This window comes from Physcomitrium patens, chromosome 7 (genome assembly GCF_059467195.1).
Source record: "Physcomitrium patens ecotype Gransden chromosome 7, ASM5946719v1, whole genome shotgun sequence".
NCBI classification, from domain to species: domain Eukaryota; kingdom Viridiplantae; phylum Streptophyta; class Bryopsida; order Funariales; family Funariaceae; genus Physcomitrium; species Physcomitrium patens.
This window is the reverse complement of record NC_143416.1, coordinates 3416582-3432392: the sequence shown is the minus strand read 5'-3', so window position 1 is coordinate 3432392 and position 15811 is coordinate 3416582. Positions and strand designations below refer to the sequence as shown.

Genomic DNA, 15811 nt, shown 5'->3' with positions numbered 1-15811 from the left:
TGAAAATTTTAGTAGTCTAAAAGACATGATGGTATATTTAAAATGCCCTTACATGGTTTAAAATACATTCTTTTGTTCATCTCTTTTTTAATGCATACCAAGTTGTATGTTTCTTGTAAATGTATTATTTTATAGATGTTTTTTTTACTTTAATTGATCAAAAAGTTTTAATATTAAAGATAGAAGCTTTGTATTTTTTATGATAATCTTGTTGAATAATCCAAACACATCCACAATGATTTTTTTTTTCTTTACAAAGAAGATGGAGTTTTTGCTAGAGATTTTGAATAATATATGAAATTTTTAATTATATTCTCATTAATGTACTTCATAAATAAAGCCAACTCGTTTTGTGATAAAGTTTTAATTGGTTCAAATGATGATTGAACTTTTTCTTAAAGATTGATTGAGCAATCATAAAATCAATATTTTGAAAGAGTATTTTCATTTTTTCTTTGAAAAAATCTTAATAATCTTTATACTAACTTGAAATGCTGGTTTAAATATTTTTATTATTAGAAATATTTTTTTCATAAATAATAAAAAATAATTCTTTTTTTACAATATATAAAGTTCTTGTTCATACATTTAATTTTTGGTTGTAAAAAAATTATAACAAAAAACATAAGTAAAAGATTGGAAGGTATTAAAAATATACAATATTAATGCTCTTTTTTATGAAAATTAGCTTCTACTTTCTTTGTAAGATCATAAAAAAGATAAAAAAAAAAAAGGAATTAATAAAAAATAATATTATAAAAAAAATTAAGTAGAAGTAAATAGTAGCTTTTAAGAAAAATTACCTACAAAAACTAGATATTGATATTCAAGAAAGACTAGTGAACATGGGTTGAAATCAAATTTAGAGGCACAAAACTACAAATCTATAGTAATTATGGGATTTTTTTATTAGTTAGATTGCAAGTTTATAAAGCAAACTTTATAAAAATTGTATAAGCATTTTTTTGATGTATTTTGAATTGATATTGACTTTGTGAGAGCTTTGCAAGCCAACAATATTTTTGAGTGATTTGAGGTTTTGAAAAATAAAAAGATATTCATATTTAAAAATAAATAAATAAATAAATATAGTAAAAACTTTGAATTTTGTGAATCTTCTTATTTTAAATGTATCTTGTAAATTTAAGTTCAATCACATGGTTAGATTAAAGATTATTAAAATTCAATTGGATTAAGATATGGAATATGGTTTTTAAAGGTCAATGAAAGTTTCTTTGATCTTGAATAATTTTTTGATTGGATTAAAAAAATTATGTAATCATATAGTAATTTTGATTTGAAATATATTTTTTTATTTTTAAATAAAATAAATTTTTAAATAAAGATCTATTAATGATAGTAGTGTTACATCAAGATTGAAAAAAAAATAAAATAAAATAAAATAAAACTAATATCCAAATAAACTAGGAGCTTTTTATTCTAATTAGTAGGTTTGATTTTTCTTGAATTTTATGTGCTTGTTGTTAACTTCTAGATTGAAATATGTGCAAAGTTTTAAACAAGATCAAATACAAAAAGAAAAGAGATTCTTAAACTAAAGTAGAAATACAATAAATTGTTGATAAGAGTGAGAAAGATCTTACTCTTATCTCCATATATACTATTTAACTAAGGAGCGATGTGGCAACATTATATAAGTCATCCAATATGTGTCCTATTTTTAAGATAGGTGTCTAATTTGCAAGGCAAGTTTCTAATATGTACACCACAGAGCTAAGATGTAGCTAACTTATTGGCAAATTTTTCAACCTACAAATCATCTTTAAAGACTTTTAAAATCAAATCCATATCTATAAAGCCTCCAAGAAGCTTCTGCACATGATAATATTAAATTTATCTACTTTGACTTCTATCTAGTTCCTCTTACCTAAGTAATTATAAGCGTCAATATTTATGTCCATGACATTAATGCATGCATAAATAATAAATATTAAGAATTACTTTACATATAGTAGAAATTAGTAATTTTTTTTTTATCAAATTGAATTTTTTTGGTTTATAAGAAAAAATCAAAATATGATTAAATTTTTTTAAAAATAAGTCTTCAAATTGTAGATAAAATCTTATTAGAAATAAAATATGAATTTAAATTTTATCCAAGAAAAGGTTTCAATTGTAGGACTTATTTATACATAAAAGAAACTTAAGATTTTATTAAAATAATCATAAAGATTAGATATAAGTTTTCATAAAATCTTCTTTTATAATAAAATTAGAAATTAATTTTAAAATAAAATTTAAATTTAAAAGATTCAAAAAGATTTTTTTTAATTTAATCATTCAACAATTAGATTTTAAATTTAAATATATTAGGCTCTCTTTGGAAGAATAATATATGAAATAAACCAATAACATCTCAATAATCTAAGCATTGCAGATCAAATATCTTGTATTTAATTACAATAAATTTTAAATATTTATTTATAATAAAATTTGTTAATTTATTATATTAAATAGTTTTTTTAAAACCATATAGTTTAGAAATTAAAAAATAGAAATAAAATTAATATTAGAAAACATGTATTATTTTTCTTTAAATTATATTATCAAACTTAAAGGCTTAAAAAAATAGACAATAGAAAATTAAAAAAAATAGAAAATTAAAAGATAGAAATAAAAAATATCACAATGTTTATGTAAGAATAAATTAGAGATTAGGTTTAGATAAGAGTGTAAATAAATTTGAAAGAGGTTTTTTTCTTAAATCGTATTATTTATTTTAGAAATATTTAAACTTAAAAAACTATAATAAATATTCACATGTAATTAACATTAGGAAGTAACAACTAATACATGGGCGGCACAAGTAAATAATAAAATATTATTTTTATATCTATTTTTATATATTTAAATAACTTAAATTAATTTTATATAATTTTTAGGAATGCCCTTAAGAATTACAAGTTTGAAATTAGGCTATGTCAACTGTCTATAATCTAGAAATAATCTTTGATTCTTAAAAGTCTTGATGAACTTTATTTTTAAAAATAATCAATTTTAGTAAAAGATTTTTTTAAAGTAATTTAAGTGATTTGAAACTATTTGGTCTTTGTTAAAGAAATTAAGAATTTAGAAGATTTTGATGTATCAAAATTAATTATCTTTAAGAAAATAGAAATTTTTTTATAACTATATTTATAACTAATTTAGACCAATTATTAATATTATCTTAGAATAATATAGAAATTTACCAGAATAATATATATATATAAACTTGACAAAAAAGATATATTGTTATTTAAAAGTTGAAGTAGATCATAGATGGCTTATAGAGTAAGTAAGATAAAAGATATATATATATATATATATATATATATATATATATATTTATGGAATCTTATGATTTTCTAAAGTAATTTAATTATTTTTAATGCAATTATAAAAAAGTTTGATCTTAAAATTCTTTTTAGGTCCTTAGAAGCTCCTTTGTTAAAAATAGTCTAGTTAATGTATTGGATATATTTCTTTTGTGTAAAAAAAAATAATTAAAATAAATATGGATTAAAATAATTTAAAAATATATATTATTATTTTTTAAAAGAATTAATTTTTAATAATAAAAATTGAATAAATTTTATTTAAATATTATTATTTTTCATAATATTAAAATTTAAGACTTACAAACATATTAATATTTTTTTAATATGCAGTAATTTTATATCTTTTTATAATAAATATAAGATTCAAATGATAACCTTAGTCTTTTTTAAAAAATTATTTTGAAAAATATTATTCAAAAAAATAATTATTATATTATCTATGTTTTATCTGAAAAGAAAAAATTAAAATACATTTTTTTAAATGAAAATTAAAAGACCATTTTTTTAAATGAAAATTAAAAGACCATTTTTTTAATACTTATAACTATGGCTCCTAAAGAAAATTAAAAGACCAATTTTTTTCATTTGACAAAAAATATTAATTTTATGGATTTTCATTAAAAGTTTAGATATAAAATATATAACTTTTTTCATGTCATATTGTTAGCCATAAAAAAATTGGATAATGCAATATAATAATATTTTGATTGGTATTGATTATAATTTTTTAAATGTTTAAAATATATTGAATGTGATTTTTTTTTAAATTAAAGTGTTTTTTGTATATAAAATAATTTTAAAAATAATTCATCTTAAAATTTTTCTTATTAATTATTTTTTTAATAATAAAAATAATTATTTCTAAGCTCAAATAAATTTATTATTATATGATCATATTAAAAATATATTAACTAAGATCTTAAAAATAAATAAATTTATAGTTGCAACTCAATGAATAGTTTAGCTTGGTTGATAAATATTTTAAATTACTCAAAAATTTATTAAATTTCATAAGAGAAATAACTCTTAATTTTTTGATGAATATTATTATATTTTTTTAATGATTAATATTACAAATAATTACTTAAGGTATTATAGTTCTTATAGAATTTCCAACATCAATTTTATGACTAATTATTTTTTATTTTTTTTGTAGTAATAAACTAAATTAATTTTTTAGAATTTTTTAAAAAATTTTAATTATATTTTTTATGTTACTATTTTTGGCTATAACTATCATTAATTTATTAGAATTCAATATAATATTTTAAAATTTTAAGCAATTCAAATACAAGAATAAATTAAAAAATATAAAGCTAAAAAATTAATTTCAATTTAAAAAGGTAATGTGCAACATGTTAGCTTCTTTTTTAAATCATTTAAAAGGTTTATATTTATATAATCAAAATACATCAAAACCGTGATATTCCAAACTTCAACTTTATTAACAGATTACATTCATAAACTTATACAAACTTGTAAAAAATACTAACATATATATAATTAATAATATAAAATTATTTTATCTTTTTGTATTTTTATAATTGTTGATATTAAATACAAAGAGATCAAAAAGACTTTGATCTAAATCAAAGTACAAAAGAGATATTAAGAAGATAGATTATTGTAATCTTACCTCTTAATATACTAACTAATAAAAGAATCATGCAAAAGATTTTTATAAACTATAAATTTTTTAAATCATGTGTTTAAAGTATGAAATACTTCTATAGTAGCTTTTTAGATTTAAAAAAAAAAAGAAATAAAAAGAAATAAATAAAAATTAAAGTTTTTAGAGCTACATAGTATATCTACATATTCTTATAGGTTCAAATTTAAGCCACAATATTTTACAAGAAGATATTACCTACTTAATCTATTGATATTTACTACTAGTTAAAGTGATAAGGAGGTCAATCACAATAAAAAAATATTTGTTTTAAAAAATATATTTTTTGAATAGGTGGTTTTAATAGAATTAACAAGTATTGCAAATCAAATACAATTATTTCATATTATTGGTAAACACTTTGTTGTTGGTAGTAATTTAATAGTAACACTTCCAAATGTATTTATAGATATTTATATAGACATGCTTATATCTAAAAAGTCATGGCTTTTTAATAAAATAAATATTTTCTTAAAGATGAACTTATATACTTTAAACTTTTTATCTCATTTAAAAAATATAACCTCTTAATATAATTTCTATGATAAAAATTTTATTTTTATGATAACTATTTTTTATTATTTTAAATTTTAAAAATCTTGCTATTAATATATTATTTATAATTTTATTTTGAATATCGTATCAAGTACATATTAATTGTATTAATATTTAATTTAATTTACTTAATGTTATAAGGTTTAGATTTTGGAATGATTATTTATACTACAATAATTGATTTTGATGTGGTTATTATTATCCATTTTTTGATAGCATAATTTTATTAATGTATCAAATATACTTATTTTTTAAACTATGTATTTAGATCAAAATCACTTCATTTTTAAAAAGTAATAACCATCAATTTATGCAAAAAGTATGACTTTTTTCACATTTCAATGAGGCTGCAAGAAAAATAAACAGAACAAAAGAAATTAAGTTCTGAAAGTATTCACTTTACAATCATTCCTTGAACAGAAAATTCAAACGACCAAACATTTAGTTAACATTGAATTATCATTTTAAACTCATACACTAACTAAAATTTCATATCATTACGAAGGTGGATTAATGCGAATTAGATCCAGTATTCTGAAAATAAACAACTAAGAGGCATTAAAAGAGCTTTTGACATTCACGAAGAGTGTGTTTTTTTTTACTGAAAATGAGTTAAGAGAATAAGCGGATGTGTACACAACCCGACCGGGTTAAGCTTATTGTAACTGCTTTAATATTCAAATGTAGTTAAATAAAAAGAAAACTAAGCGACAAAGAAACTTTTTCCAATGCCTTCGTTTATTTTTCACAACTTCGACATATATGTCAATTGAAAAACAGTATGTAAACCTGACATTGTTGTCAGAAAATACAAAAAAAGTTGTTCATTTGACATACGGTCCAAGTGCATCATTAATGAAAAGAGTATGTCTCAGCTTTATCGAAATCCTGACTTCTGATGCAGATCTGACTACGATCCAATAGGAGCGAATCCATGACGCATGGCTGCCTCCCACACAACGTCGATGCGGCTTACGTCTATGGAACCCACTTCGTGATGAGTCCAGCCCTCCAGTGTGTGGATCATGCCACCGGCATGGCAAGCGTGCACTGCTCCTCGTTCCATTGTGAACTGCAGTGATCAACAGCGGAATCAGTTAAAGGTAACAAATATGCAGTAGATATCAATCTTGGTATTTGCCAACTGTATACACTACAGTGGGAGTTATTTCAGACTGCATCTCTGGAATCCTAGACTGCAAGAACGCAGATACTGACGCGTACTCTGTCAAAAGTAGTTAATACTCTTGGAAGTAGATACTTGGACCCATTGGTTCACCTCTTTGATTCAGAGGATTCGGGTGAAAAGTTTAGGAATAGTTAATTTTGCCGCCACTTCGATTCATGCATTATATCAGTTCACATAAGAAGCTCACTTGGGCGTTAATTGTGGGACTCTTCTTTGAGATAAAGGTATTCAGACGTCCTAAAAGTTGGGTGTAGAGCGATTGGTACCTCACAAGTGCGGAGTCCTTTAACTCCTTCCTTTGGCAAAACCATTCCTGCAAGCTGACCATAGGTGCAATCTTTGCGCACTTCCGAAATGACCGGCACCACAAACTGATGAAAGAACGTTCCCGGAGGAGCCCACTGTTGGTCCTTGGCGAACGTCCACTTCCCAACAATCCATGTCTGAGAAAATTATATGAAGAATTAAACCCGAAGAGATTTCGTTAAACTCCTCACAAGTACGCACAACGATCAGTTTCTAGCATCTGCTACTTTGAATTAGAGTAAGCAGAAATAGTAGTTTTCGACGAGCTTGGTTCTTGAATCTTTTACCTTGCAGTTCTTTCCAGCCTGATATTTGGTTACATGAATGAGATTATTTCTGCAATCAGCGGGAGCCTCTCTTTGAATAGCATCAAACCGTTCCGTTGAGGTGGTCAACATCTGCATCGAGATCGGAGAACTTTAATTCTAATTATCCATGAGCAAGAAATTTCTTTAGCAAACATGAGATTAAACCAGTGGCATAAGGTATTCTAGGACCTGAACAGCTTCAAACAATTGATCCAGAAACCAAGCTCTTGTTAAAATCTTTCAGATTCTTGTTGAAGATTTGACATGAATAGTTGGATGGATTACCAGAACGCGAATGCCGCGAGCACAAAGGTAGAGAGCAATGGCACGACCGAGCTTGGAAGTAGCCCCAGTCATGAACACTTCCTTCACATCTGGAGGCAACGTCTTGATGATCACGGCAGCTGTAAGGGTGTTCCCATGCACCACTCGCACCTTTAAGTTTGGGTGCTTCTTTACGAATAGCAAGCCTCCACCGTTGAGCGCCTCATTCTGCAGAGGCTCACGAAGAAGCCCAAAAGTGCTAAAAACGTTAATCAATCATTCTTAGATCCCAACTAATGAGATTTATTTGCAGAGAGACGCAGGGACAGCTAGTCGAACGTCACGTTCGCAACCCTCAAAAAACCTAGCCTGGCGGATTAGTGAAGCTGGAAGGAGATGGAAATTTGTTGACCTTGTTGAGTGCTGCGAGGCTGATAACCTTCACTCCTTGTTTGTCTGCCTCAAGAATGGCCTTCTCGATGTGTTTGTTGATGCTGTCCAGTCCAAATGGCAAAAAGAACTGCATTATCAAGGTACACAGAACCAATCATAAACCGGGTCTGATTTAGCTTAAACATGTGAAAGAAGATGACCATTTAAATGAGAATCAACATATGCTGGCACAAGGTTTTAACTACCTGGAAGCCATGTTTGGGGATCACCCATGACGTGCACTTGAGCTTGTTGACATAAATGGTCATGGCAGTGAAGGTTTGGCCCCAATACCAGAAAATCATCAAGAAAAATACGGTGATGGGCCATGTCCACCAGATAAACCAGTGGCACTTGTAGGGGTGCGCCGCCATCGTGCGACAACAAAATGAAACTTGGAGCGAGGACAGCACATCGATGCAGTGCGCAAGGAACACAAAATCTGGTACCTTCAGGAGTCTCCCTATCCAGCATGGCAAGTAAAATTTTTCAATTAGTCGCACTTATCGTGCATGCACGAAATTCTAACTTCTCGATATAAATTTTTGGAAGGTTAAATGTGCCAAATTGATGTGGTTAGGTCACTTTTTGCACATCCTCACCTGCAAGTCGCCTTAATATGTTAACAGAAGAATGCTATCAGCCTAACACTGCAGACGGGTTGGAAACTTAAGTACCTTTTCTTAGCTCCGCATACAGAGACTCAGTCTTGGGATCCACAGTGCCACCTAGGTAATCAAATAGCGGCATGAAGAGACAGAAGTTGGAATTTTGTTCCAAATGATGCAGCGAGTGGTACCTGCTCCCCACGACAGTTCGTGATGTCAACTAAAAGCAGGAAAGTGACTGTATATAAGTTTAGGCTTGTACATGGAGAAACTGTGAAGAAGCTAGACCAAAACCCTAGTCGGATAACTAGCACCTCAAACAGTCCATGAAAGAACTATACATGGGGGAGAGAATAAATTAGAGAAGCAAGGTTGATTAACCCACGACGGTGTGTAGAGCAGATACTTGACACCAGGAAACCCTCTAAACCATTCAGGCACAAATTCAAAATTGGAGTGGCCCCAGCACTTGAAGAAGTCGAACGCAATGAGGTAGATGTAAATCATGGCCATGGAACCGCCCCCAAGCGCTGCAGCGCCCAGCAAGGGCACACATACTAACAGAGACTGCAGGATTTGCTCTAGCATCGTCGTTATTGACCCTGCCAACACCGACGCACATTTACTAACTGTTCACTCTTGTTCCTTATTGCGAAGTTAATCACAAATACCAAAATTAATAGAGTGAGGTCAATAAAACGTAGAGTCTTCATACCTGTTGGCGGCTCTGGAACGACGGACATATGATGATAGAAATGGTAGTTTCGAAATAAAACTTCCGTGTGGAATGCTCGGTGTATCCAGTAGTAAAGAACCTCCACCACACCGACATGGAAAAGCAACACGTACAAGAAGCCCTGAGTATTCCAAGCAACCACATTGCTAAAGCCTGGAAACCAGCTATGTGCCACTGAGATGAAGATTAACTGAAGCATGAGGTGATTGTCTCTGAAATGAAAACCACGGATAAGTGATGGTTACTAGGGGCATTAACGTTTCTGGAAGAACTGAGGTATGTATGCAGCGGGAAGATGAATCATAAAGCTTAACGTTGACGATTAGGGACGAATATACTGCTAGATGGTTGATATAAGAGCTTACGAGTGATACTCGCGATCGACTTGCTCGTATCCAGATTGACGTTCGTCGACCACAAACTTTTCCGTTAACCAGGGAACGCGAGAAGCACTAACCCAGAGCTGCTGGTGGAAGTAGCGAGCAACCATCAAGAAGAACATGTGCATGGCCCAGTTGTCAGGTTCCAGACCAGTTCCGTAAATGATCGTCTGCAAGAGCCGCCCCACGAAAGGCGCGTACACCAAGTACTGCAGCAGAGCATGAGGGTCACCATACCCACGAACAGTCATCAGTTGCACTATAACAGTGGTCTCTACTCCGCTACATTGAGGGCAATGTGCATTAACCTCATATCAGGGAAGCAACCTTTCAGAAGCTCTTGACTACTGAAAGAACTGGAACCAAAAATAACCCCTGAATCGCCGAATTAAACTTTGGGTGAAGAACTAGTTTTGCTAACCTTGAAGTGACCAAGCCTCTCCCATGGCCATTCGGCCAGGAAGGCCTCCTTCGCCACCATGGTTGATTCGGCGATGGTAATGGGGACGTGCCAGTGACGGTACAGTTGTGGACTCGTCAGAAGAGGCAGCTCCTCATTCTTTCAAACCCACTTAGACATCCATACAAACTGTGCACAACATACAGTAACGACCTTCTCCTTGAAGTCCCCCACTCCGAGGTTGGAAACTCATCAACAAAGAGAAACTTGCTGCTTAAAACATTTCGAGAGAACAAAAACCACACGCCCCTTTAATGCGCCTTCCTCTCCGAAACCCACCCGCATACGACAACAACCACCTTTCAGAAAAAAACTATACGAAAATTCCCAAACGACCTGATATGATTCCCGCACTTTACCACACCCCACGCAAGCACAACCACCCTTGAGACACTCCGCGCTGCATGACTCACTGCAGGTATCAGCGCCAGCTGAAGACGGCTAAGAGCCGCTTCAAGCCAACAACACCACCACAATGCCAAGGAAACTGAGAAGCCGAACACACAGAATAAGAATCTGATAACTTACCTTCACTATAAATTACATTTTCTCCCTCTCTCTCCACCACCGACCCAGGCTTCAAGCCACGTACATCTTGCCCCACACACAACATGCAGCTCATGATGTGTGTGACGCTGCGCGTTGGCAATGCTGACAACCCTCGGCGCACCCAATAATCTCTCGACACCCGACAACACCACCACACGGATCATTTCACCGTCGCACGCCCATCAGGAGAATTATTAACCTCATTCACTATGAATTTTCAACATCGAAAGAGAGGGGGGGAGGGGGGGGGGATTGCAGCGTACATGATCAGAGGGTGGTTGTGGCAACTGAGACACGATGAGAAAAAGTGGAGGTGGGTTTCGCTTGGCTTGGCACGGCAGGTAGGCAGGCAGGCAAACAGACAGCAATTGATGAAGTGGGTGGGAAGGCGATGAAGATCACTCTTTGCAGTAGGCGATAGGGGAGTAATGACTCCTCCAGGGATATGCCCCGACGTTGAAGCCCATTTGCTTACGCACAACGCGGAGTGTATTGTAGCGCTGCACGTTGGTTGCCCTGTGTTAGTTACCCGTCGCGCCATCACCGCTTTACGCCGCCTGTGCTGCTCCTACCCCGCACCCGGACGCAGCGCGGCTCCTCTTGGCGCGACGGGTGTGCCACGTCACCTGCCCTCCCGCGGTCGCTTCCCTCCAATCCTTTCCACCCTTTTCCCAACGACGCGATTTGCATCCGAAGTTACCAGCCTCGACGGGCTAGGGCTTGCCATCTCGTTTTTTCTGGCAGTGAGAACGAGACCTCGGGGTGTGTGAGAGGCCATTATAGGGCTGCCAGCATGGCCTCACCAGTCCCACAACTACCCACTTATAGATGTTGTGTATATATATTTGAGAGGCACATGGGATTGGGCTTAATGAGGGAAATACATTGTTCCACATCACTTTCCACTAGTTCTCTGGACTTCCATGGTATCAATCATTTTTTTTCATGTACTCTTGATTGGCCTCATTTGGTTCCCTCCATTATGCTTTTGTTGTTTTTGTGTCTTCAATGTGCATCTTCTTGGGTCTTGTTCTTTATTTTTGGATGGTTTATGCTGCGCTTTTGTCCATTCAATGCTGTGTGTCATGTGAACGTAGATTTTGTTTTGATCTCTCTTCTTTCAAATTGTTATGTGTATGTTGGTTTGAAATTGAGTCTTTCTAATAGTTGTTTAATTCTACCTTCCCATATAGAAAGTAAATGCATAGAGTGTTTGCCTTTTTACTCCTTATGTAGTATGTTTTTCAAATCATGTCCTTTGCACATTATCCACATGGGTGTTTTGCAATTGAATCACAAAATAATTACTATTTTAAAAAGTTACATATTGTTAGTTTGTTACAGTAATAAAAATAGATGAATTTTAAATAGACCCAGGATTTTACTAAATTTATCCACCCATCATGAGAAAAAAAAAAAAAAAAAAAAAAAAAAAAACATCTAGATTCATTTCTCCACTTTGGATTCAAAAGTAATGAAAACCAACCACATTCATCATGATTCCAACATGACACTAATCTTTGGTATTGCATATCCATTTTTTTGAAAAGCTTGTATTATATTTTACATTAAAATCATATTATGATGCTTTGACAACTGATGAGTTATGTCTTCAACAAACTCTACTGTTGGTATTCTTTAAATAAGGTAAAGTATTTCATGTACTGAACATATCAACTGTTTTTTGTAAATAAGGTTCCACATCAAGTGTGTTGTAAATTTTGAAACTGAGTTTGTGTGTTTGTAAAATTTGCATATACTGAGATTACTATTAATATTCGTAGTATTACTATTATTTGTGTGTTTTTTTTGGATTTGGGGGGATTCATTGATGTTAAATGTTGCAGGCATGTTAAGGAGCTTAAAGAAAGTAACAACTACAGTTAGTTTTTTTATTTTTAAAACTATATATATATATATATATATATACACACATAAGTTTTCAGAGGGATAAAGAAGAAGATTTTGCAGTTAAACTTATAAGGAATAAAAATATAATGCAGTAAAAACTGACATTCATATGATGTATATTCAAATTGAATCTCGAAGTCAGCATTTCATTACATAAAAAGACTGGTGGTAAAAAAGTTGAGAAGAAAGCATGTGGTTTTTTTCAAATTCAATTCAATGCTATGTTGTGTGCTAAGATTAATGCTGTACTTGGCCATGTATATTTTAAATGACAGAATTCCATGGTAGGTGAAGATGGTATCAATGATTTTAAATTTAATGGTTGAGGGCATGTTTTCTACCAAATATATGCATAGAGCATTATGGAAGGTTGTTCAAACATAAAAAAATAAAAAATAAAAATGTTTGTATCATGAAATTATTATTTTTTTGTTTTTGTTTTTGATTTTTGTTTTCTTTCAAAAAAAGCACATGCTGTTTACATGCACTGCATAGAAGATACCAACTTCTTCTATTACACTTTGTGGATTAAAATAAAAAGGAACCAATAAATTATGTGATATTAGCAGGCCCTTCTAATGAAGATTAATTTTTTTAATGTAGGGTGTTTGTCATGCAATCATTACAAATTGTGTCCTATATCAAATAAATAAGAAAAGGTTTTTTTAAACTCATAGTCAAGCCCTTCTAATGTAGGACATTGTTCTACTTGTCTTACATTAAGTAATACAGGAAAAGAAACTTATACTAAAAAAGGACATGTAAAACATTAGTAGGTATGAGGGTTAAGTCAAAATAGAACAAAGTAAAGATTATTTTTTCTCCTAGTAAAGCAAATGGTATTGTATATTTTATGCAACACCCCCTCTAATGGCAAATCTATTACACTGCATTTAATGATGTTGTCTCACAACTTTTGTCTTAATATATGATAAATATTTTTATTATTTTATGAAAAAATTCCTACATTTAGAAAATTTCTTAAATTAAAAGGTCCTAATAATAGTTATAAGATGAAAATTTGAGACAGAAGAAAGTAGTTATCAAGATTTGAAGATAAATTTGTTTTCCTTGTATAGTTTTATTCAAATGTTTTATTTATATTTATTTCTGTTCCATATTAAGTCTAATATAGAACAAGTATGACAATTTGTGCCCTAGGTTACATAATGTAGAACAAAGTTTCTGATTTTCTATATTGTAAGGATTTGGTCATAAGTATTATAGATAAAATTCTATAGTCTACATTTATTTTTCAATTTTTTTAGAATTTATGTAAAATTTTAAATTTTAATATTTTTGGGGTCTAATTAAAGCTTTAATATAATCTCATCTGCTTATTTTTAAAAAAGTGTAAAAATCTATAAATTCCAATATATTTTTTGGATGCCATTAATAAAATTTCTATTCATTAACTTTGATTATTTGGATATGTATATATATATATATATATATATATATAAATCATTTTCTTCTTGTGCAAGTAAAAAAAAATTAAAGAAAAAAATTATATATAGTTTGTGATTTTTGTGCATTATTTATTTTTTAGATAAAAATTTAAAATTATATATAAATATCAGATAGAAGTTATATTTAAAGGTATTGATAAAAATCTTAAATTATTAAAGATGATATTGTGGACATGCCTTTCATACACATATATATATATATATATATATATATATATGTTTGTTGTATGGTAAGTTTCTCCATCTTGTAATCAATGCTCTCTTTGGAATTCCAAGGGTAAAGGAGTAGCACCTCTAATAACTTAGTCTACACTTGGAGTATTTTCTAGACAATGTTTGAGAATTTTAGTTGCTCTAATATTTCACTTCGTAAAACCACTAGTTTGTAGACCTATTACACAAGTATGTTGATTAAGATCTTAATAAAATAGCTTGTATTATGTATATGTTTGTTATGCATGCATGTACTTTTGTGACTATTTTTCATCACAAAGAAGTAATTTAGAACAACAAATTTTGATATTTATTTAAAATTGAATGTGATAATATGTAATAATTATTCAAAATGTTAACCTAATAATTAGAACTTTCTGAATATATATATATATATATATATATATAGAAATTGCATATAAGCTTTTATTTATAAGCTTGAGTTTATAGTTTTTTTTTAGTTAAACTAGTTAATAGATTAAAATTTATATAAAAAATAAAATATGGTTTTTAGAAATAGTATATATTTTTTAAATAATTAAATAAAAAAAACATTTTTTTAATATTATAATATTTTTTACATGAATATTAAATATTTTAAAAATTATAATAGAAATATTTAAGAAATATTTGATTGCTTTTAGAAACTCAAAACCTCTAGGTTATTTAAAATTATTTAATTAAATCTATTCAAATAATTATTAGGCATTTATTTCAATAAAATAATTTTCAGAAGTATTTATAAGATTGAGATGCTAACACAAAACAAAAATAAATAAATGCTGTATACTCGAAATAAATATATGTTCATTGTAATTATTTCCTTATTTTAAGTCTTAGATATATTAATATTATTTATTAAATATAAATATTTTTATTTAAATATATATATATATATATATATATATATATACACATTTAAACACATATTTTTTTCTTTAAATAACATTATATTATTTCAAATATTACAGATTATTTATCTTTAAAATGGCATTTTATCTTTAAATTGATGTTTTTATGTATAGACATTTATCTTTTATTCTAAGTATATCATTTGGTCTTCAAATTTATAAAATTATTTAATTATTTAATTAATTTATTTATTAATGAATATTTTTATACGAAATTGCCATATGTACCTATTTACAAAACTTACATGATTTTTAGAAGATTTCAAAAATATTTCGAATACAATTACTATTTAAGCTAATAAAAAAATTCTAATATCTATGTCTATTATTTTAGTTATGTCTGTTATAAAAAATATATATTATATACTAATAGATAAAATGAACAAAAATAAATAATAAATAATATCTTTTTTATAATTTTTTTTAAAAACTTCTTAGATACAAATTAAATATGTAATTATATTTAGGCTTATTGTATGGACATATTAACTTAGATTAGAAGTTTTTTAC

At 29.3% G+C, this 15811-nt stretch overlaps 1 protein-coding gene across 2 annotated transcripts; it reads right to left on the bottom strand.

Moving 5' to 3' along the window:
- Positions 1 to 6141: 6141 nt before the first annotated feature.
- LOC112284244 (very-long-chain aldehyde decarbonylase GL1-1) lies at positions 6142 to 11181 on the bottom strand. Of its 2 annotated transcripts, XM_090251723.1 has the most exons (12): positions 10777 to 11181; positions 10210 to 10377; positions 9774 to 9997; positions 9388 to 9620; positions 9058 to 9274; positions 8742 to 8863; positions 8271 to 8527; positions 8045 to 8152; positions 7654 to 7860; positions 7348 to 7458; positions 7021 to 7197; positions 6142 to 6637 (listed from the first exon to the last, which is right to left on the bottom strand). In XM_090251723.1, the coding sequence occupies exons 2-12, from the start codon at positions 10267 to 10269 to the stop codon at positions 6476 to 6478; spliced, it is 1878 nt and encodes a 625-aa protein (XP_090107849.1). In that variant the 5' UTR covers positions 10270 to 10377; positions 10777 to 11181; the 3' UTR covers positions 6142 to 6475. The 2 variants fall into 2 exon arrangements, with proteins under 2 accessions (XP_090107849.1, XP_024379660.1); XM_024523892.3 differs by lacking the exon at positions 10777 to 11181 and having other exon boundaries at positions 10210 to 10747.
- Positions 11182 to 15811: the final 4630 nt, after the last annotated feature.

Excerpts from the sequence above, each read along its gene's own strand:
- LOC112284244 (XM_090251723.1), bottom strand. The coding sequence starts at position 10,269 with ATGGTGGCGAAGGAGGCCTTCCTGGCCGAATGGCCATGGGAGAGGCTT. Across the intron at positions 7,861-8,044 it reads GCCTCGCAGCACTCAACAAG|AATGAGGCGCTCAACGGTGG; the intron begins GTCAACAAATTT and ends GAGCCTCTGCAG. Across the intron at positions 7,459-7,653 it reads CTCGCGGCATTCGCGTTCTG|ATGTTGACCACCTCAACGGA; the intron begins GTAATCCATCCA and ends ATCTCGATGCAG.